The sequence below is a fragment of the Hyla sarda genome, chromosome 2, assembly GCF_029499605.1.
Source record: "Hyla sarda isolate aHylSar1 chromosome 2, aHylSar1.hap1, whole genome shotgun sequence".
Lineage (NCBI taxonomy): Eukaryota > Metazoa > Chordata > Amphibia > Anura > Hylidae > Hyla > Hyla sarda.
Window position 1 is genome coordinate 348,313,513 of NC_079190.1, and position 23,449 is coordinate 348,336,961.

At 41.2% G+C, this 23,449-nt stretch overlaps 1 protein-coding gene across 2 annotated transcripts in view; it reads right to left on the bottom strand.

The window, feature by feature from the left end:
• Positions 1-4,343: 4,343 nt before the first annotated feature.
• LOC130356548 (zinc finger protein 565-like) overlaps positions 4,344-23,449 on the bottom strand; it is a 34,776-nt gene continuing 15,670 nt past the window's right edge. For both annotated transcript variants that reach the window (XM_056558236.1, XM_056558237.1), the window contains exons 2-5: positions 18,576-18,638; positions 14,232-14,358; positions 12,540-12,653; positions 4,344-7,521 (exon numbers count right to left, since the gene is read on the bottom strand). In XM_056558236.1, coding sequence (XP_056414211.1) covers positions 6,656-7,521; positions 12,540-12,653; positions 14,232-14,358; positions 18,576-18,638 — 1,170 coding nt within the window. In that variant the 3' untranslated portion in view covers positions 4,344-6,655. The remainder of the gene's footprint in view (positions 7,522-12,539; positions 12,654-14,231; positions 14,359-18,575; positions 18,639-23,449) is intronic.

The window sequence follows — 23,449 nt, forward strand, 5'->3', positions numbered from 1 at the left end:
AGTAAATGTGGTCACTTTGCGGAATGTAAGCTGCCACAATCTGATAGTCACAACAAATACGTCCATGATGGATTTCTGGTCAGAGGAACTTGTGTCGCAACGTGACTAGATTCCTTCTCTATAGCTGTGAAGAAAACAACACACCATAACATGTTGTGGCCAAAGTCGCAATGTAGTCCTAAGCAAATAGATAGCATGCTAGCCGTCACTAAAGGGCCCATGGTAGCTTATTGCATACTGTCTTGTGAGCTCAATGTATAACAGCATGCAGTTAGCGCCCTCTAGAGCTGGCCGCAAATAAACGATATGTTATATGTAAAAAAATTATAATAATCCTGTACAGATTTGGAACTCTATCTCAGAAAAACTAAGTTTTGAACCTATCTAGACCGAAAAAGAAAATAATAAATAAAACAGAATTGCACTATAGCAACAATATTCACACTTGTGTTCACACGGCAGAATTTCTGAACGGAATCTGGAAGAAAAATTCCATTACAGCAGAGTCCCATTGTTTTCAATGGGATTCAGCTGCTCTTCGCACAGAGGTAAAAACATCTACTGTGGTAATCTTGATTCCAGCCTCCATAGCAAGAATTAACATGTCAATTCTTTCTCAGAAATGCATTGGCACCTATGCAGATGGTGCACTTCTGACCAGTCCTAGCACCGACATGTTCTGCCAGCACCCGCTGTCTGCAGAATGTCCAATGTTTGAGGTTGAAGAAAAACATATCAGTCTTTCAACTGTGCTTTCAGTTTTTGCATTAAAAATAGCAGTTTATTTTAAAGACTGAAAATACCAAGTAAAAAAGCAGCTGTTTTTTTTTGGCTGCAATCGTTTAAAAAAAAGAGAATTAAACTTGAGAAAAAACAGACGTGGTCGCACATCCACAACATGAACTTTGATCTAATGCTTCTCAGCAACATTTATTAAACTAACAGGTCGTTAGTGTACTTTATGATCATGAAGTGCAAGCCCACTAGCCACGTCACGGCCACCTGTAAGTAGTGGGTCCCTAGCATAAAATGGTGCAGCACTGAGTGGCGACCACCACCACCACAACAGTGTCCACAGGGGGAACGACCCAACTGGCAGAGCAGCCCCAATGCCACTCAAACCAGTCCTTGGGACACGCCACCCCACAGACACAGCGCCGTGGCAGCAATGGATGTCAAACAGCACCGCACCAGGGGGAACAGATGTAAAAAGCTCACTCATCATGTGCTTCCAGTATGAGACTGGGTGGCTGCCAGGAGGAATAGGGCCCTAATGCATCTTCCTGCCAATTATATAGTCCTGGGCTGAGGGGGAGGGGCAGAGTGCAGACCAAGCAAAAAAGAAAACATGAGGGAGATTTATCAAAACCTGTTCAGACGAAAAGTTGCTGAGTTGCCCATAGCAACCAATCATATTGCATCTTTCATTTTTGAAAATGCCTCTGAAAAATGAAAGAAGCAATCTGATTGGTTGCTATGGGCACCTTAGCAACTTTTCCTGTGGACAGGTTTTGATAAATCTCCCCCCCCCCCCATTTCAATAAATTTTATGTCCATACAATATACATTGCGTGCACGTGGCCCCATACTTCCAAAAATAATATGGAATATAATTTAAGGAAGAATTTCTTCAAATGAAGACAGAACACAAATTCTGTCACATGTTCAGGCTTTTAATTGCAACTATGGAAAGCAAAGTCATGAATGGATGAAAAAGAGGAAAAGTCTAAGGGGAAGATTTATTAAAACCTATATAGAGGAAGAGTGGTGCAGTTGGCCATAGCAACCAATCAGCTCGCTTCTTTCATTTTTAAAGAGGCCTGTAAAAAATTAAAGAAGCCATCTGATTGGTTGCTTTAGGCAACTGTACCACTCTTACTCTACACAGGTTTTGATAAATCCCCCCCTAAGTCTTTCCTTTTATACATGTCCTCCATTTGTGATATGTTCCTGGCTTTGTAGTGAAAGGTGAACACACCTCCTTGACTCACGTAGAGCACTTTACATACGTCAAGGAGGAATTGATAGGAGAAGGCGAGCAAGGAGGCCTGCCAGGTTGTGACACTTGAGCAGCTCAGTCCACCTTCTTGACACTTGGACAATTTTGGGTAACCATCATCAGATCCAGGAAAGGTACAGTTTGCTATTTAACTCTAGGAGCTATCAAATGGTGACGGCAGCTCTTAGAACTCACATGTTCCATATAAAGGGATTATCCAGGAAAAACCTTTTTTTTTTATATATCAACTGGCTCCAGAAAGTTAAACAGATTTGTAAATTACTTCTATTAAAAAAATCTTAATCCTTTAAGTACTTATGAGCTTCTGAAGTTAAGGTTGTTCTTTTCTGTCTAAGTGCTCTCTGATGACACATGTCTCAGGAACCACCCAGTTTAGAAGAAAATCCCCATAGCAAACCTCTTCTAAACTGGGCGGTTCCCGAGACACGTGTCATCAGAGAGCACTTAGACAGAAAAGAACAACCTTATCTTCAGAAGATCATAAGTACTGAAAGGATTAAGATTTTTTAATAGAAGTAATTTACAAATCTGTTTAACTTTCTGGAGCCAGTTGATATATATAAAAAAAAAGGTTTTTCCTGGAATACCCCTTTAAAAGGAATGTTAAAAGGCCTATGTAATTCTGATTCACTTTGGTAGACAGGATCTCTCATCTATGTGTACAAAAAAAAAAAAAAATAATAATAATAATATTTTACACATCAGAGGAAATGCTTGCGTATCTCAAACACACACAAATGTACATAGGCTAAGTCTCTTTCTGTACAGTGATATGTGCATTGGCAACATAGTAAAGCAGTTATAATACTGTTACATTATATATTTATATATACCCTGAGTGCATAGATATTCATATGAATTGTGTTGCACTTGGACAAAACTAGTAATCATTTACATTATAATATTTATTATCTGCAATGCAGATCAGGCATTATTTACAGAACCTCTAGTAACAAGGTATGGATTTAAAAGGAATTGTCTTAGCACTTTCTTGTCTGGGCTACATGATGCATGGAAGTTAGAAGAGCAAGGTAGAGGTACCAAAGTGATGACTACCATGTGGAGTATATTCATAAAGAAATGGTGATGACATAATACAAGACTTTGATGTTATAATTCACATCTCCATAACTGCCTGAGACTAAAGTGGAGAAGGCAGGGCCCAAGCATGCCCACCTCTCTTTGGCAGTCCATAAGGTGAGCTGCGGCTGTACATTGGTGAACAGGGATCTTTTTTGTGTCACTCTCCTGTATTTGGCTCACGAATCCCTCTGTTCTGCTCATTCATTCTGACATTCACTGCTCAGGAAGGAGCATTTCTTGGGCAAGCATTGAGCCCATCCACACTCATCATGCATTCACTTTCTCCCTGAGTCTGCTGTGCTGTGTTTCCTCATCCTATCACTGCAGGCTGCTCTGTAACCCCCTCCTCTTTGTCTTTTCAGATTGGAGTCTGACAGGCAGGACAGGAGTGAGCACAGAGTTCTTGTCCTACTCTCCCTTCCTGGACTTTGTCCCAGCCTGTGCTTTAGCTGGGACAAAGATGATCCTGCAGCCATACAGGATCATTTTCTGGATTATATGGAGACTCCTAGTTGTCTTTTTATATAAACCATGATTTGTAATAAAAAGGAGATACACATTTTTATATTTTAAAGATTAATGTTTTGCCAAGTTTTTGATTCTGACTGTGCCCATTTAAGGAAATAAAAAGGCACCCCTTCTTTCCCTACTCGGATCCTATCACATTTTCCACAAAAAATAAAATAAAAATTCAGGTGTAACACCTTTATCAATGTGTTTATGGGAATAGGTCATGAACAAGTGAAAAGAGATATTGAATTGTTCCTTGTGTTTTTGCTAAATTATTATTCTCTGTTCAGGTATCCTACTGCAAATGCTTAAATGGGCACTCTCATTAAAACTAATTTTTGCTATTGCACTCCTTGTGGTAAATAAAAATATTTCTAATATACTTTGTTTAAAAAAAAATTACGTTTTCTCATACACAGACTTTGGACCGAAGCCCAGACACAGGAAGTGCAGCCTGGAGTGCTGAGGGGCGGGGGGGGTCCAACCAACAGTATATGGCAGTTAAGTGTGAGAGGAGCTATGATTGGATGAGGCTGGATACCCCCCCCCCCCCCCCCCCAGCACTCCAGGCTGCACTTTCTGTGTTTGGGCTTCGGTCCAAAGTCTGTGCATGAGATGGGGGAAAATGTGCTCTTGAGCTTTTTTAAGCACAAATAAAACATAGAAAACTTCTTTTTTTTTTAAATAAAAGTATATTAGAAACATTTTTTATTTACCATAGGGAGTGCAATAGCAAAAATTTGTTTTAATGAACAATTCACTTTGCCATTAGCATACATAACGAAAGAAACTATGGAAATGCTGTGAGGGATATAAAATAATGTAATCCATGATTGTCTTTCAATCACTGCACAGTATCACAGTAATCTGATATTTATAACATTTTACAGAAATTTTTTTTTTCTGCTGTAAGGAGACAGCACATCTCTAACATTAACCAAATGTAATGTAAAGGTAGTTTCATAGGGACTAGGTAAGATAAATCTCATCTGAAAAGCATGTTGGCACACAGTCATGTTGATTCTTTTTAATTATTTTAGTTGGAGAATTCAGGAAGCTTCCTAAAATGTCTGATGGAGCGCCACACTAGTAGAACATCTTTCAAACATAGCACCAGGAGTAGTTAAACCATTTCTTTTATTTCTTACATGTTAAAATACACAGTTGGTAAGTTAGACCAAGTTGATTCAGAACATTTACATTCAAAACGCGTTAGTGCTTTTTAGCTTGTCTAACTTGCCAACAGTTTATCTTAACATGTAAGAAATAAAATAATGTTTTTAATCTATTCCTGGTGATAGATTTGAACAATTTTAATTACTATTCCCCTTGTCCAAGTGGTTTGGAGCTTTCTCCTGATACTGACCAGTCAGTGCTGGTATTGCCAGTTTGTTAGGAACATACCATATTTACAAAAGGGGCAATAACTCCAAGTTGCCAATTTATACACACTGGTCGATAACCCCGCCCCTTCGACTGTTTATCCCGATCCTTTGTAAATATTCATCCCACTTACTTAGTATGTCCTAGTAGGAGACAAGGAGACGCATGATCCTTTTTTATTATCTGTATTCCATAAAGTAGTAAAAAAATGTTATTCTCCTGTACAAAGTAGTGTTCCCAAGCCCCTGAAATCCTGAGGGCTGGAACACTTCCTATCCCTGCTTGATTGACAGTCAGCTGGAAGCTAAGCCCTGTTTCCAAATCTTGCTTCTGCATTGTGCATACAAACTGTGTGCAGGTGTGAGATTTGGAAACAGGGCTAAGCTTCCAGCTGACTGTCAAACAGGAATAGGGATGGAAGGGACAGCAAGGAAGTGTTCCAGCCCTCAGCACTTCAGGGGCTTGGACAGGAGAATAAAAGCATTTTTCTATGTTATGAAAGCACAGACAGATATATACAAGGTACCATGGGGGAGATTTATCAAAACCTATGCAGAGGAAAATTTGCCCAGTTGCCCATAGCAACCAATCAGATTGCTTCTTTCATTTCTAGCAAGGCCTTTGCAAAATGAAAGCAGCGATCTGATTGGTTGCTATGGTCAAATTTTTCTCTGCACAGGTTTCGATAAATCTCCCCCCATGTATCTCCCTGCCCTAACAGCTAGATTACAGTGTCAGCAGTTTGGGATCTAAATTGCAGCTAACAGATTCCCTTTAAGCTCTCTGGAACACTGCATAACCATGAAGACATTTAGTACATTTAGTTGGCATCTGCCCTCGTGAAATTTCCAACTTCTGCAATAATACCTTCAAGCTGAGTCAAGGTGGACTACACAGCAGCTAATAATGGTAAGTATAACTGCAAGGGGAGGGGGCTGCATGCTTATGCGGGTCTGGAGCTGGCTAAGCAGATGTAAATATAACTTAAAGACACAGATGATTATATTTGTAACTTTGATAGAGGTCAACAAATTACTGTTGATCCAGTCAGTAATCTGTATTTCCTTTCTTTTCATATGGCAGGTTATTAGAACTTTTATAGCACTGCCTTAGATTTAAGTGAGGAGGTGAAGCGAACCAATCCTGTCTGCTACAACCGATCCTGCCTGCTACAACCGATCCTGCCTGCTGCAACCCATCCTGCCTGCTGCAACCCATCCTGCCTGCTGCAAACAATCCTGCCTGCTGCAAACAATCCTGCCTGCTGCAAACAATCCTGCCTGCTGCAAACAATCCTGCCTGCTGCAAACAATCCTGCCTGCTACAACCAATCCTGCCTGCTACAACCAATCCTGCCTGCTAGGGCTATTGATTTTTCTGTGAGACGTTAGACTAGAGGGATCATATACAGAATATCATGAAAGAAAGGAATGTAATGATAATATTATCAGCTGTTTATGGTGTAATAAAGCAGGAAAGCTGTGGCTCTTCATTAGATGACATCACTGCTGAAGTATATTGGGAGCTGTAGTTAGCGAGACATCAATTCTTTATAAAAAGTGCAATAAGTACAACTAAATATTTGGCAATATGTGATTCTAAATTTGACCAAAAATGTCAACGAATACACTGATAAATAAATTAAATGAGACTGTTCATCTAGCTCTTTGTATGAACCCTTCGGTGCCGAATAAGGTGAGAGCTTCGGAAAAAGCATTTTCCACATTGCGTGCAAGTGTAGGGCCTCTCCCCAGTGTGGACTTTTTGGTGTCTGACAAGATCCGAGCTATGGCGGAAGCTTTTTCCACATTCGTTGCACACGTAGGGCCGTTCACCGGTGTGCACTCTCCTATGTATGATAAGATTGGAACTGTTTATAAAGCTTTTCCCACACTCTTTGCACACGTAGGGCCGTTCTCCTGTGTGGATTCTCTGGTGCATGACTAGATATGCACTACTAATAAAGCTTTTCCCACATTCCTTACAGACATGGGGTCTTTCACCTGTGTGTGTCCTGTGATGAATGATGAGACTAGCATTTTGGGTAAAACTTTTGCCACACACTGTGCAGGTATATGACTTTGTTGGCTTCCTTTTAGTTCCTGGTATTGCTTTTGGCTCTAAAGAGTCAAGACCAGCCTCAGTATTTGTGCCCCTGCCGCTCATGAAATGTTTCCTCCTTGTACGAGTTTTCTGTGAGGTCCCAGGAAATTGTTTAGGAAATGACGCCCCCTTTTCTGTGCCGTGTTCCTCTCGTACCTGATTATTTATGGAATTAGCACTGGTGTATTTTAGCGGAAGTGTTGAAATACATGGTTTCATTACAGTTTTAGAATCGGATGGGCTTTCTACTTCACAAGGGGTGGTCGCTGCAGCTGACCCACTGGGTAAACCTTTAATATGAAGCACTTGTCTCTCTCTTTGGTTATAATCCTGCTGTACACAACCATTATCTTCCGATATAGTAGCTGAAGAGTTTATCACAGTCCTAGAGTCTTCCTCAAATTTGTCACTCCTGCATCTACCTGTTAAAAACAAACACAAAAGCACAGAATAAGTTAAAAATTTGTTCAGAGCGGTTCCCCTTGAACTTACAGTGATTTCCTTCCTACAGAAAGGATCCATACATAAGAATTGGTACCATACCATGTACCTTCCGAATATTTCCCATATTGCCAGATGTAGATTATATTATAGTTGTAGCTCCTAATACTATACAGATGAGATTTGACTTCAGGTAACAGATTTACATGCTAGATAAAGTTGTTAATAAAAAAATCTTACTTTATGTAGTTATACTATGATATTGACCACTGGTGGCAGGTGTCAGCTGTAGCTAACAGCAGGTACCTACCATGAGTACATGTACATCAAATGTTAGGAAGTTCTTAAATACTATAAAATGAAAAACAGTAACTAATAAATTGTGAAACTGGGTTAGAATTGGTGGTCGGGGATCGCTATTGCTATATTTTCCCAAGGTACCTGTCATATGTAGCAACCAGGTTTCAGATGGCACATATCTCATCCAGGGAAATCTGGGTGACATATGGGAAAATCCATTAAAGTGGTACTCCGCCCCTAGACATCGTATCCCCTATCCAAAGGATAGGGAATGAGATATCTGATCTCGGCTGCAGCACCCCAGGCATCCGGTGCACGGAGCAAACTCCTCTCTGTGCCGGATGACTGGCGATGTGGGGCGGAGGCTCGTGATGTTACGGCCACGCCCCCTCAATGCAAGTCTACATCATGCCCCCTCTCATAGACTTGCATTAAGGGGGCGTAATCGTGACATCACGAGCCTCCGGCGCTGAACCCGATGCTCTAAATGAACGCCGGGTGCAGCAGGTAGATCGTGGGGGGGGATTTGGGGGGGGCCCAGTGGCGAGACCCCTGTGATCACACATCTTATCCCCTATCCTTTGGTACATGTACGTCATGGTGCCGTGGTACTTAACGCACCATGACATACACTTACGCTCTGCATCATGCGCAAAAGGTCCCGACTGCTATCAGCAGCCAGGGACCCGCCGATAATGGCGGACATCCGCGATCGCATGAATGTCCGCCATTAATCCCTCAGATGCCGTGATCAATACAGATCACGGCATCTGTGGCAGTGTGGTACTTTGGATAATTGTATCGCCCTGCTGCGGGGATCCGGTTATCCAGCATGGCGGCCGGAGGTCCCCTCACCTGCCTCTTGCCGTCTCCAGGGGTCTTCTGCTCTGGTCTGAGATCGAGCAGACCACAGCAGAAGATTGCTGATAACACTGATCAGTGCTATGCCCTATGCATAGCACTGAACAGTATTAGCAATCAAATGATGCGTCCCATAGGGGACTATTAAAGTGTAAAAAAAAAAAGTAAAAAATAAGTTTATAAATGTGAAAAATCCCCTCTCCCAATAAAAATGTAAAGCATCCGTTCTTCCCATTTTACTCCCAAAAAAGCATGAAAAAATTATTCATAAACATATTTGGTATCGTCTGAACTCCCCCAAAAAAACTCACAAATTGCTGCTTTTTTGTCACATTTTATTCCCCAAAAAATTTATAAATTGTAAAAACCTAAGCAAAAGTGGTACCGATAAAAACTACAGATCATGGCACAAAAAATTTGCCCTCATACCGCCCCGTATACGGAAAAATTTGAAAGTTATAGGTGGTCAAAATAGGGCAATTTCAAACATACTAATTTTGTTAAAATAGTTTGAGATTTTTTTTAAAGCGGTACAATTATGAAAAGGCATATAACATGGGTATCATTTTTATTGTATTGACCCACAGAATAAAGAAAACATGTCATTTTTACCGATAAGTCTACAGCGTGAAAACAAAACCTTAGAAAATTTGCTAAATTGCAGTTTTCTTTTCAATTTTCTCACATAAATAATATTTTTTGGGTTGTGCTGTACATTTTATGGTAAAATAAGTGATGTCATTACAAAGTAAAACTGGAGATGCAAAAAACAAGCCCTCATATGGGTCTGTGGATAGAAATATAAGAGTTGGAGGAGCTTATCGCTGACTCCAAAAACCAAGTGGCGAAACATCATCAAATCTGGAGTCCTTGGACTACGTTTTTGTCTTCCAATGACTATAGGACCTCTTACATGACACCCTAGCCGCCTCCTTAATTCTCTTGCGCCTTTCTCGAGTGTGTGATGCCCTGCCCAGCATAGCCAGCACGCCTGCCCTGTGGGGGCCCTGCCCGCGTCTGTCGCCTCCCGAGGTATGTACACCCTCTGACCTGCCCTGTCTCCCTCTACCTACCCCTCCCTCCCACCCCCTACTACTCACATTCTCCTTATCTCGGTCCCTTTCTCCCTTCTCTCTCTATCTCTCCTTTTCTCACATCCTCTGTTTGTCATGGGAACTATCAACCTATCCCCACATTTGTTAGTCACCAATTACTTACTCAAGCTCTAACTGGTAGTTTTGACTCCTCAATGTATGGCCTAGTATCCACGCAATGCTGATAGTGTTAACCCAAACTTGTTATACTCGGATATTGATATGTGTTATTCTGTCCCCTCATGCGGAGCTCTGCTTATGCCAACTACCAATGCCCAACTGTTTTTTGGTGACATAAGATGCCTATATATGATGGTCTCATTTCCTTTGAGTTTGATTTACATAAGTCCTGTATTTTACCATGCATATTCTAATATATAAAAGAGTTATGATTTTTAGAATGCGAGGAGGAAAAAACTAAAATGCAAAAATAAAATTGGCTTGATCCTTAAAGGGGTACTCCAGTGGAAAACATTTTTTATTTAAATGAAAAGTTAAAAAGATTTGTAAATTACTTCTATTAAAAAATCTTAATCCTTTCAGTACTTTTTAGCAGCTGTTTGCTACAGAAGAAAATATTTTTTGTGTTGTCCACAGTGCTCTCTGATGACACCTGATGCCCGTATCAGGAACTGTCTAGAGCAGGAGAAAATCCTGATAGCAAACCTATGCTACTCTGAACAGTTCCTGACATGGAGAGAGGTAATAGCAGAGAGCACTGTGGACAAGACAAAAAAGACATTCAAAAAGTAAAGAATTTCCTCTGTAGCATACAGCTGCTAAAAGTACTAAAAGGATTAAGATTTTTTAACCCCTTAAGGACCCGGGGTTTTTCCGTTTTTGCATTTTCGTTTTTTCCTCCTTACCTTTAAAAAATCCTAACTCTTTCAATTTTGCACCTAAAAATCCATATGATGGCTTATTTTTTGTGTCACCAATTCTACTTTGTAATGACGTCGGTCATTTTAGCCAAAAATCTACGGCGAAACGAAAAAAAAAATCATTGTGAGACAAAATTGAAAAAAAAAAACAATTTTGTAATTTTTGGTGGCTTCCGTTTTTACAAAGTAAATTTTTTCAGTAAAAATTATACCTTCTTTTTATTCTGTAGGTCCATACGGTTAAATTGATACCCTACTTATGTAAGTTTGATTTTGTCGTACTTCTGGAAAAAATCATAACTACATGCAGGAAAATGTATACGTTTAAAATTGTCATCTTCTGACCCCTATAACTTTTTTATTTTTCCGTGTATGGGGCGATGTGAGGGTACCATTTTTGTATTGATAGGATTTTTTGATCGCTTTTTATTCATTTTTTCATGATATAAAGTGACCAAAAATGCACTATTTTGGACTTAGGAATTTTTTTGCATGTACGCCATTGACAGTGCCGTTTAATTAACGATATATTTTTATAATTCGGACATTTCCGCATGTGGCGATACCACATATGTTTATTTTTATTTACACTGGGTTTTTTTTATGGGAAAAGGGGGGTGATTCAAACTTTTATTAGGGAAGGGGTTAAATGTTCTTTAGTCACATTTTTTTTTGCAGTGTTATAGCTCCCATAGGGACCTATAACACTGCACACACTGATATTTTACATTGATCAGTGGTTTCTCATAGGAAACCACTGATCGATGATTCTGCTGCTTGACTGCTCATGCCTGGATCTCAGGCACTGAGCAGTCATTCAGCAATCGGACAGCATGGATGCAGGTAGGGATCCTCCGGCTGTCATGTAAGCTGTTCGGGATGCCGCGATTTCGCCACGGCGATCCCGAACAGCTCCCTGAGCTAACCAGCATGGTTTTACTTTCACTTTAGACGTGGCGTTCAACTTTCTGCGTTATAGAACGGGAGCGGACTCAGGACGTACCGGTACATCCTGGGTCCTTAACAGGTTTATAGAAGTAATTTACAAATCTGTTTAACTTTCTGGCACCAGTTCATTTAAAAAAAAAAAAGTTTTCCACCGGAGTACCCCTTTAAGGCCAAAATGGGCCTGGTCCTTAAAGGGTTAAAGAGTTAAATCCCTAGCAAACCATAGCTGTTAGAGACCTTTGATAAGTCTCATCCAGAAGTGGAGTGAGTATGCAGCGAGAGGCTGTGTGGGAAAATGAACATGAAGTCCTGAGATCTGCTAGCTTTTCCTCCTGGGAGCATTGCTAGAGTGTAAGGTAACACATTTTAAGTTTGTTTTGTCGCGTGGCCAGTCTTAGTATAGTAAGGGCAAACTAAAAAAATTAGTAAGCGCTGGACAGACAGGTTTTATTTTGCTTTTTGTGCACATGTGAATTGTTCTAAAAAAAAAATTAGGTGAAGATTTGCATTTAAACTGTGTCACTGTCTCCCACTGTGGTTTACTGTCCCTTGCCCATCTCTACTGAGCTAAACTTCCACAATATATACAGTATGGGCAGATTTATCAACACCTGTGCAGAGGAAAAGTGGACCAGTTGTCTGTAGCAACGATTCAGATTACTTTTTATATTTTTAGCATTAGACTGAAGCAATATGATTCATTTCCTCAGGTTTCCATATACATACTGAATCTATCTATCTTTATTTATTTCTATCTACACACACCTGCATGGGGCATTAATGTTTCTGCTGTATACCTTTTCCTAAATCCTATGTTGTTCATTATAATTTCTGGTCCTCTGTCCAGGTAACAATCTATAGAACCCAAAAGTTCTCTACAGTTGTCAGAAGTAGCGCAGAAAAAACGAAACTTACTTGTAGAAGAAGCGGTTTTGCAGTTCCACTTTTGAGAATACAAATTGCTCCTTACACAAAGCTCCTCTCCTCGGTGAATCCGTGATACTATCTCTGGCTTCACATAAATATAACCTGACGGGAGAAATACAGTGATGGGATTAATGGAAACACCACCATAAAAGAAAAGGGAAAGATTAATATTATTCTGTACAGCTTGCATGTGTGCAAAGCCATAACTGTATAGTTTAACACTCCAAACTTAGTCTATCAGGCCACTTCCTCATGTATACATTTATTTATCTGGACTCAATAGTACATCAGACCACACTTTTAAAGGGGTACTCCTGTAGAAAACTATTTTTTTTTACATCAACTGGTGCCAGAAAGTTAAACAGATTTGTAAATTACTTCTATTAAAAAATCTTAATCCTTCCAGTACTTAAAAGCTGCTGAATACTACAGAGGAAATTCTTTTCTTTTTGGAACACAGTGCTGACATCATGACCACAGTGCTCTCTGCTGACATCTCTGCCCATTTTAGGAACTGTCCAGTGCAGCATATGTTTGCTATGGGGATTTTCTCCTACTCTGGACAGTTCTTAAAATGGACAGAGATGTCAGCAGAGAGCACTGTGCTCGTGATTTCAGCAGAGAGCTCTGTGTTCCAAAAAGAAAAGAATTTCCTCTGTAGTATTCAGTAGCTAATAAGTACTGGAAGGATTAAGATTTGTTAATAGAAGTAATCTCCTGACACCTCTGTCTATGTCAGGAACTGTCCAGAGCAGCATAGGTTTGCTATGGGGATTTTCTCCTGCTCTGGACAGTTCCTGATACAAGCATCAGGTGTCAGCAGAGAGCACTGTGGACAACACAAAAAAATAAATAAAAAAATATATAAAGATTTTCCTCTGTAGCATACAGCTGCTAAAAAGTACTGAAAGGATTAAGATTTTTTTAATAGAAGTCATTTACAAATCTGTTTAACTTTCCGGCACCAGTTGATTTAAAGAAATAAAATAAAATAAATAGATAAATAAATAAATAAATAAAGGTTTTCCACCGGAGTACCCCTTTAAGTCTCATAAATAACCATATGTATAGGAAATGGCCTGAATATAGTTACTAGCTGACTAGATTTGGGCAATTAAAGTGCAGAATTGCGCGGTACAAGTCAGAATTTTTTTTTTAAGGGCTGCTAATGTATACCTACAAATGGATGCAGCCAAAGCGAAATAGTAGCATCAAGTTAACGTTATCAGTAGTTATGGATGACCACAGCATATGCCATTGTTTTCTGTGTGGTGGGGGTTTGAGAGCCAGGACCCATATTGATCCTGAGGCCATGTTCAATACGGGTGGACATTCCGCGGCTCAAGGACTGTTCAGAAATGCAGTCTCCATAGAAGACAATGCATATGAAAGCAGAATCCGCAGAAACATTGAAGAGGCTCAATATTTCTGCGGATGCCGGAATCAGGATTTCCACAGCAGAAAGATGTGCTGGGAATATTCCACCTTGTGCACAGTGCAGCAGGATCCCATGAAAATCAACGGGAGTCTGCTGCAGCTGAATTTCTGAGTGGGATATTTCTGTTGAATTTCACTTGGAACTTTCGCCATGTGAACATGGCCTGACACTAAAAGGGCCATGGTGCTGCTTTAGGGCTGTATGTGTATGAAGGATTCATAAGGAAAAGTAAATTGTCCTACCCACTAAGGTTGGGCTCTGGTGGATCTTTGTTGTCCCACTCTTACAAGATTCATTTTGTCTCTCTTCGTGTGATTCCAGCTCCTCTACTGAGAAACGGACCGTGAGATTATCTGACTTCATCGATTCCTGCAACACAAATATAACAGAGAAATGATCAATGTGTAAAACCTAAACAGTGTAACTTCTGATAACGTATCAATACCAGGCATGATCTTATAGGCTGCGGCACTTCAGACATCCGGTGCACAGAGCGAACTTTGCTCCGTGCCGCATGACCAGCAATGCGGGGCTGAGGCTCGTGACGTCATGGTCACGCCCTGCTTGTGATGTCACAGCCACGCCCCCTCAATGCAAGTCTATGGGAGGGGGCGTGACGGCAGTCAAGCCCCCTCCTATAGATTTGCATTGAGGCAGGAGCGCCCGTGACGTCTCGAGCCTCCGGCGCTGCACTCGACCCTCTAAACCAATGCCGGGTGCAGCATGGAGATCGCGGGAGTCCACTGAAATCAGACGTCTTAGCCCTATCCTTTGGATGGGGGATAAGATGTGTAGCGGTGGAGTGACTCAATTAAGAGGAAAGGAGCTAAATACCTAAATCTGGTACTTCTCATGTGATCCAGAACATTGGTGGAAGTTACAACATTGCGCACAAATCTGTAAAACCCCTTTTGCACTCATGAAGGCCACTAGTAGACTGTATTCTCTCCCATGTACTTCAATTAAAGCAACCTCTGCAGAGGAAACATACTACTGTACTACAGTTTAATACCCTATTTACACATGGGGTAAATTTAGCACCTGTAAAATTCTGTGCGTAGTGTGTTTTTATTTTGCACTAAAATTATCATCCAATCTTGCATTATGTTTATGTTGTCTGCACTGGCTTTGTCATTTTTCTTGTTGTGCGCTTGCAGGGAGCGTGGTTAGCAGATGCTATGATTGGCGCACTGAATGTATCACTTGCACAAAAGTTATTTTTACGCAAATGTAGGAATGTGTGTGAGCTTTTCACCCTTATTTGCGCTATCCAAGGGCTTCCTGACAAAACTTATGAACTGATGTGCATAACATAATACATTTTGAACAGCAACTAGAAACAAAACACATGTTTGGCAGCAGGTTTTCAGGCTGCGCAAAATTCTGTGCTAATGATAAATTCCACCCATATTTTTTTTTACCACTTCCGATATTTTTTTTATTCACAGTATGCTATTATATTGCAGATTTGCTACACACTTTTGCCAGTGTTGCCATTTTCAGAGTGAGAAGAGTGAAATCCACTAAAATCTATAATCTGCAGTGAACAGATGACTTGCTGTCATTTTCTGACCATATGGTAAATATACACATTTGCATAGTTCAGTGTATAATATTGTATATTATAGGAAAAAATATATGAATTCTAAAGTTTTTCACAGACCACAAACATGGCCAAGTGACTGTAGTCTTAGAAAACAGAAAATGAACATCATACTGACCAGGGGCAACAAGTTGGCTATCCCTGGGCTGGTGTCACACAGCAAAAGAACTAGAAAAAACTCTACACTTGGAACATTTTTTTTTTTTTGCAATAAAAATTTTATTAAGGATTTCAAGTTATACAAGTCAAAAACCAGAAAGCTTTGGCATCAGGTATATCAGACAAAGTCAGTAAGCAAACACAATGAACAGTCATGACAAGGCCAGACGCGATCTAGCCTCGGCAAGAGCAAGATCAATATTGGACATTTTTTATATGCACATTTCTGACTGGCCGAGTTAGATGCTGCATAAGGCTGGGTTCACATCACGTTTCTTACATACATCACGTTTAAATACATACATATAAATATTTTTTTTTTTATTCTGAAATTTGTCCCATACACATGAATAACTCTTGTTAAAGCGTACCCGTCAGATCCAACAACAAAAACATTTTTCTTTAATATATCACTCAGTACCTAATCCTGACCATGTACATCTAATTTTTATGTGTCTAGCACCTTATTTATTTTTTATTACACTTTTAATTTAGCTCACTAGTCTGAATTCCTCTTAAAGGGAGGGGGCGTGGCCTCACTGTGCAGGTCTCCGCCCCCTCCCTCAGTATGCTGTCTGCTCACATCTCCCCTAGCATTAGCAAAACTACAACTCCCAGCTTGTCCTCACTGACAGTGGCGGGACACAACCTGACCGTGGGAGGATTTTTCCTCCAGCTATGAGACCACTTTTGTGTGTATTTGACTATTTCATAATTTTTTTTTGTGAATGTGATGTGGATTTTTTTTTTAAGTTTACGCCGTTCACCGTACGGGGTCATTAACATTATATTTTGATAGATCGGCCATTTACACCAAAAATGTTTTAATAATATTTTTTTAATGCTTTTTTGAGTAAAATGGGGGAAAAGAGTGATTTACATTTTTATTGGGGGAGGGGATTTTTCACTATTTCTTTTTACCTATTATGTCCCCATAGGGGACTATCTATAGCAATCACTTGATTGCTAATACTGTTCAGTGCTATGCATAGGCATAGCAGTGATCAGTATTATCGGCGATCTTCTGCTCTGGTTTGCTGGAAGGAAGAAGGCCCGGGAGAGCGGCGGAGGCAGGTGAGGGGACCTCCGACTGTTATCTTAGCTGTTCTGATCCCTGCGGCCGTGATGCAGGCGATCAGATCAGCTATTACAATAGCTGCACTGCCGCACTCTGTATTGATAAAAGTATCTGAGGGGTTAAAGGAGAACTCCATAACATAAAAATTGTCCCCCATAGTGCCGGCAGTAAAAAAATAAAGATGTACATACCTTCCTCCGCTCTCCCGGGGCCTCCAGTAAACGGCTCTGGTCTCCGCCGTGATACACTTCCTGGTTGCCGGTGGTCGGATGAATCATACTGCGCTCAGCCAATCACCAGCCACAGCGAAGTCAGACTCGGCCGGCGATAGGCTGAGCGGCAGTGTGACGTTTTCGGCCCCGGCCGCAGGTGCCGGTGGAGTGAAGAATTTTGTGTCCTGAAGCGTTTTCACACTGCTGCTCAGCCTATCGCCGGCCGAGTCGGACTGCGCTGCGGCTGGTGATTGGCTGAGCGCAGTATGATTCTCCGACCTCCGGCAACCAGGAAGTGAATCGCGGCGGAGACCGAAGCCGGTTACCGGAGGCCCCAGGGGAGCGGAGGAAGGTATGTACATCTTTATGTTTTTACTGCCGGCAGTATGGGCCACAATTTTTATATTCCGGAGTTCTCCTTTAATGGCGGACGTCAGCTGATTGCTGTTGTCCCCCATTACGACGGGTCCCCGGCTGCTATCAGCGAAGTGGGAGAACTTGCACAATTGGTGGCTGACTAAATACTTTTTTGCCCCACTTTACATTTACCAGGACATACATTTATTGTCGTTAAGGGGGAATGTGACCCAATGCATTGTGTACAGAATACCCATAAAAATCCTGTTACCTTTTTTCACATCTGTAAAAATGAACTGGGTGAAGTTAAAGATGCGACCTAAGCAGTGTTCTTCTACTGAATTTGCATAATGTAAAATAAGCGTATTTTGAAGCATACTATGTTTTATGCTACAAAATACACCATGTGAACATATCCTAAAGATAGCAGTCATAAAGCCTCAACACTACTAAGAAAAAACAGCTATAAGACCATGCCAATACTATCAGAGTACTAAATGTTACCTTATCATATAAGCAGTATGTGCATTTATATGAATAGTGCATATACAGTAGGGTCTATTTATATATGTGAAAAGGTCACTTTGGAGGTGATAGGTTGTAGAACCTAAGTACATATGTCATTTCCTCATATTCTTACATTATTATATTAATAAAAATAAAATTAAAGGGGTACTCCCGTGGAAAACTTTTCTTTTTTTTTTATATATCAACTGGTGCCAGAAAGTTAAACAGATTTGTAAATCACTTCTATTAAAAAATCTTAATCCTTCCAGTACTTTTTAGGGGCTGTATACTAAAGAGAAATCCAAAAAAGAAATGCATTTCCTCTGATGTCATGACCACAGTGCTCTCTGCTGACCTCTGCTGTCCATTTTAGGAACTGTCCAGAGCAGCACATGTTTGCTATGGGGATTTTCTCCTGCTCTGGACAGTTCCTAAAATGGACAGCAGAGAGCACTGTGGCCAAGACATCAGAGGAAATGCATTTCTTTTTTGGATTTCTCTTTAGTATACAGCCCCTAAAAACTACTTGACCGATTAAGATTTTTTTAATAGAAGTGAGTTACAAATCTGTTTAACTTTCTGGCACCAGTTGATTTAAAAAAAAAATAAAAGTTTTCCACGGGAGTACCCCTTTAAAAAATAAAATGACGTGTAAAGATGGACTGCTTACCTCCCCATCTAAAGCGTGACTGCTTTCACGGTCTGTTTCACACTCAGCCATTTGGAGGGCCAGCTTGGGAAATACAGGAATTAGAGAAAATGAATAAAAAACACTGGCAGGCATACAAAGATCCTAAAAATCACTGCAACTATCATATACCATACTAAAACATGATAAAACCTGAACATGCTCAATTCTTGCTATCTGATACTAGAGCAGTATTTCTCAACCAGGGTGCCTCCAGCTGTTGCAAAACTACAACTCCCAGCATGCCCGGACAGCCGTTGGCTGTCCGGGCATGCTGGGAGTTGTAGTTTTTGCAAAAGCTGGAGGCACCCTGGTTGAGAAAACACTGGACTAGAGACTACGCGAGAAGTTCCTACAGTAACATTGAGACCGCACGGGAATATGCCGTCTCATAGACAGTTAAGCATTCCGTGCGGAATCCGCAGAAAAAATTAACAGGTTCATTCTTTCTGCCGACACAGAACTCGGAATTTCGGTGCCAGATGTTTCTGGAAATTCCGGCATGTGAACAGAGCCTTAGAGTGAGGGAATAGTATAGCTATAGTCACACGGCAGAATTTCCTGCACATCGGCACCAATTCTGCGTCCGCATTCATTTGGATGGTTTGTGTCTTGTGCAGATTTCGTGCAGAGTATCCGCATGCGGAAATTCCAAAGTGTGAATGGGAGTGCGGAATCCTATTGAATTCTATTGAGCTTTAAAGGGGTACTCCGGTGGAAAACTTTTTTTTAAATCAACTGGTGCCAGAAAGTTAAACAGATTTGTAAATTACTTCTATTAAAAAAAAATCTTAATCCTTCCAGTACTTATTAGCTGCTGAATACTGAGGAAATTATATTCTTTTTGGAACACAGAGCTCTCTGCTGACATCATGAGCACAGTGCTCTCTGCTGACATCTCTGTCCATTTTAAGAATTGTCCAGAGTAGGAGAAAATCCCCACAGCAAACATATGCACTGTGCTCGTGATGTCAGCAGAGAGCTCTGTGTTCCAAAAAGAAAAGAATTTCCTCTGTAGCATTCAGCAGCTAATAAGTACTGGAATAATTAAGATTGTTTTAATAGAAGTAATTTACAAATCTGTTTAACTTTCTGCCACCAGTTGATTTAAAAAAAAAAAAAAGTTTTCCACCGGAGTACCACTTTAATTTGATGCAGAATTCCGGAATTGCCTCCCTAACTTGTGTTTTGTTCCGCATTGGAATCCAGCATGGAGATTCCGCTGCACCAGAGTCCTGTACAATTCAACGGGATTCTGCTGCACTGTGAATATGGCGGAATTTCCGTGGCAGATTTTTCCGGCATGGAGAAGGTGCATTCCTGTGCGGTCCTAGCGCCTGCATATCATGCTGGCACCCTGCAGTTTGCAGAATGTCATTCCGTCATGTCAATCTAGCCTTAAGGTATGTACACATGTATTACGCTGCGGATCCGCCGCTGAAGGACCGCTGTATGCTGCCTTTACAGGTGCCTGCTCGGAGCGGCGATAGGCACAAGCAGACACACTGAAGCGATGTACGAGACGCTGCGCATACATGGTGTACTCGCATACATCGCGGCTGCTCCCCCTGCTGTATGAGCTAGGCTAAGAGCTGCCGCGATGTGCGAGTACACTGCGCATGAGCGAGGCAAATCGCACATCGCAGTGTGTCTGCTCGTAGCGACGTATTGCCGCTCCGAGCAGGCACCTGTAAAGGCAGCATACAGCGGTCGGTCAGTGGTGGATTCGCAGCATAATACGCACTGGGGATCCGCTCGTGTGAACGTACCCTTAGGGTATATTCACATGACAGAATTTCCGCACCTCTGCCCCAATTCCACGTCCATATTCATTTGGTTGGTTTGTGGCTTGTGCGGAATCCGCATTCTGAAATTCCGAAGTGTGAATGGGAATGCGGATCCTATTGAAGTCTATTGGGCTTTAATTTGATGCAGAATCCATGAGGAATTCCACATGCGGAAATTCTGCCGTGTGAATATACCCTAGGGCTATGGTCACATGGTAGAATTCCTGCATGGAAAATTTCCGTTTGGACCTTCCACAGACAACGGAGCTCCAGCAGAACATGCCAGCGCTAGGCCCTCTCGGAAATGCTAGGCCCTCTCGTCTCATAGACGGCAATGCATTTCCTTGTGGAATTTGCAAAAGTATCGATCATGTTTAATGTTTTTGCAGACGCGGAATCAGGAATTCTGATGAGAGCAGCAGAATCCCATTGAAATCAATGGCATTCATGCAGAACTCCGCACGGACATTCTGCCGTGTGAACATGGCCTTACAGTAGTTGGCCTTATATTATGTGCCACCACAACTGGGGGCCCCATTCTAGAGAAAGATTTGGGTCCCACCTCTGAGGCCTGCATAGGCCATAAACCTCCATAAAGGGCTTGACCTCTATCACCCTACTCTGCTATCTGATGCATATACAGGGCTTTAGCTCATAGAACCCAATAAAATGGAATAATGCAATGAGTGTTAAGATGGGGTCATAAAATGGGTTTCATTTTTTACAATTCTTTCCCTTTTTTCGTTGCATATTTATCTATATTTATCCCAGTTTTTTCCCCCCATCTGCATTATGTTCAGTTTTAGTTAAAGAAGGGGTGGGAAACGTCCAACCTGCAACATTGTTTTTTGTGGCCCCTCAGTGGTTCCTGGCCGAACTGCCGCAAGAACCTGACAGCCGCAGCCGGAGGTGCTCCGAGAGGCACACAATTAGTGATGAGAAGATGCTGATGAACCCAAGGTATGTGTAGTTTTTGTTTTAATATACAAGGACAGGGGTCCTACCTTCAAGGGGCAAATTATATACAGGTTGGTCCTTTATACAAGGGGCAAACTAACTACAGAGGAGGGTCTAAGCTACAGGGGCAAACTACCTACAGGGAATGTTCTACCTAAAGGGGGGGGGGCAAACTATTTTCTGGGGGGTTGCTACCTTCAGGATACAGGCTACTCTCAAGGAAGGGCCTACCTTAAAGGGGTACTCCGGCGGAAAACTTTTTTTAATTAAATGAACTGGTGCCAGAAAGTTAAACAGATTAGTAGATTACTTCTATTAAAAAAATCTTTACCCTTCCAGTACTTATTGGCAGCTGTATGCTACAGAGGAAATTCTATTATTTTTGAATTTCTTTTTTTGTCTTGTCCACAGTGCGCTCTGCTGACACCTCTGTCCATGTCAGGAACTGTCCAGAGCAGCATCGGTTTGCTATGGGGAATTTCTCCTGCTCTGAACAGTTCCTGATACGGGCATCAGGTGTCAGCAGAGAGCACTGTGGACAAGACAAAAAAGAAATAAAAAAAGAATAGAATTTCTTCTGTAGCATACAGCTGCTAATAAGTACTGGAAGGGTAAAGATTTTTTAGTAGAAGTCATTTACAAATCTGTTTAACTTTCTGGCACCAGTTGATTAAAAAAAATAATAATAATGTATTCCACCGGAGTACCCCTTTAAGGAGGAAAACTATATATGAGCAGGGGGAGGCAACTACCTCCAGACTGACTGATGAAAACCTTGAAAAGCAGTTCAATACTAGGTAATGGACTCAAATGAAAAACCAGACGGACCCCATTCAAGCCATTTATGTCCATTCTGCTCAGAAACAGACTCTGTGACACAGAAGTGAATAAGACCTAACATCACAGGCCTCCCCAAATAGAAGCAGTTCCAGCCATCACATTTAGTAGTAGTCATGTCTGACTAAATACAGTGACTCATTTTCAGATGATAATTTGGTATGGCCACAAATCATCTCATAACTATCATAATAGGTGGAAGAAAAAGAAAAAAAAAAGTTTAAAGGGGTACTCCGGCCCCAAGAAATCTTAAGGGGGATGAGATGTCTGATCGCGGGGGTCCTGCCGCTGGGGACCCCCGCAATCTAGCATGCAGCACCCACCTGTAAGTACTGCTGGAAGCGCTGGAGGCTCTCAGTCTTGTGCCTCCCGACCACAGGGACGGAGTATCGTGACGTCACGACTCCGTCCCTGTGTGATGTTACGCCCTGCCCCCTCAATGCAACTCTATGGGAGCCTCCAGCGCTTCCTGCAGTGCTCACAGGGGGGTGCTGCATGTCAGATTGCAGGGGACCCCCGCGATCAGACATATTGTCCCCTCTCCTTTGGATAGGGGATTAGATGTCTTGGGGCCGGAGTACCCCTTTAAATAAATAAAAAATGCAGTTGCTGATACGGGCATCAGGTATCAGCAGAGGGCACTGTGGACAAGACAAAAAAAGAAATTCAAAAAGAATAGAATCTCCTCTGTAGCATATAGCTGCTAATGAGTACTGGAAGGATTAAGATTTTTTCATAGAAGTCATTTACAAATCTGTTTAACTTTCTGGCACCAGTTGATTTAAAAAAAATAAATAAATAACCTTTCCACCGGAGTACCCCTTTAATCTGACAAAACTGATGCCTTAGAATTAGAAGCATTACTGCTAATGTAAACAGAGCTTTTGCGTGATTCTTAGTGTTGAACACGAATATTCGTAATGCAAATTTTTTATGTGAATATCGGCAGTTCACTATTATCTATTTAGAATCCAGTTCTATATATTCGTAATGACGAACATTCGTTTTTTTTTTTTTTTTTCACATGATAATTTTCCATGTGAATTTTCACATGGGGAAAAAAAAAAAGGAACGAACAGAGCGAATATGCGAATTTTGCGAACATAGGACGAATAATCGTCAATATATTTGCGAAATATCGCGAATTCGAATATGACCCCTGCCGCTCCACTAGTTATTATCACTGTGCGATCTGATTCATTATACCCAGACATTTTTTTAGAATGTAGCACAGGATCATTGGGAGAAATTTATCAAAATTTGTGCAGAGGAAAA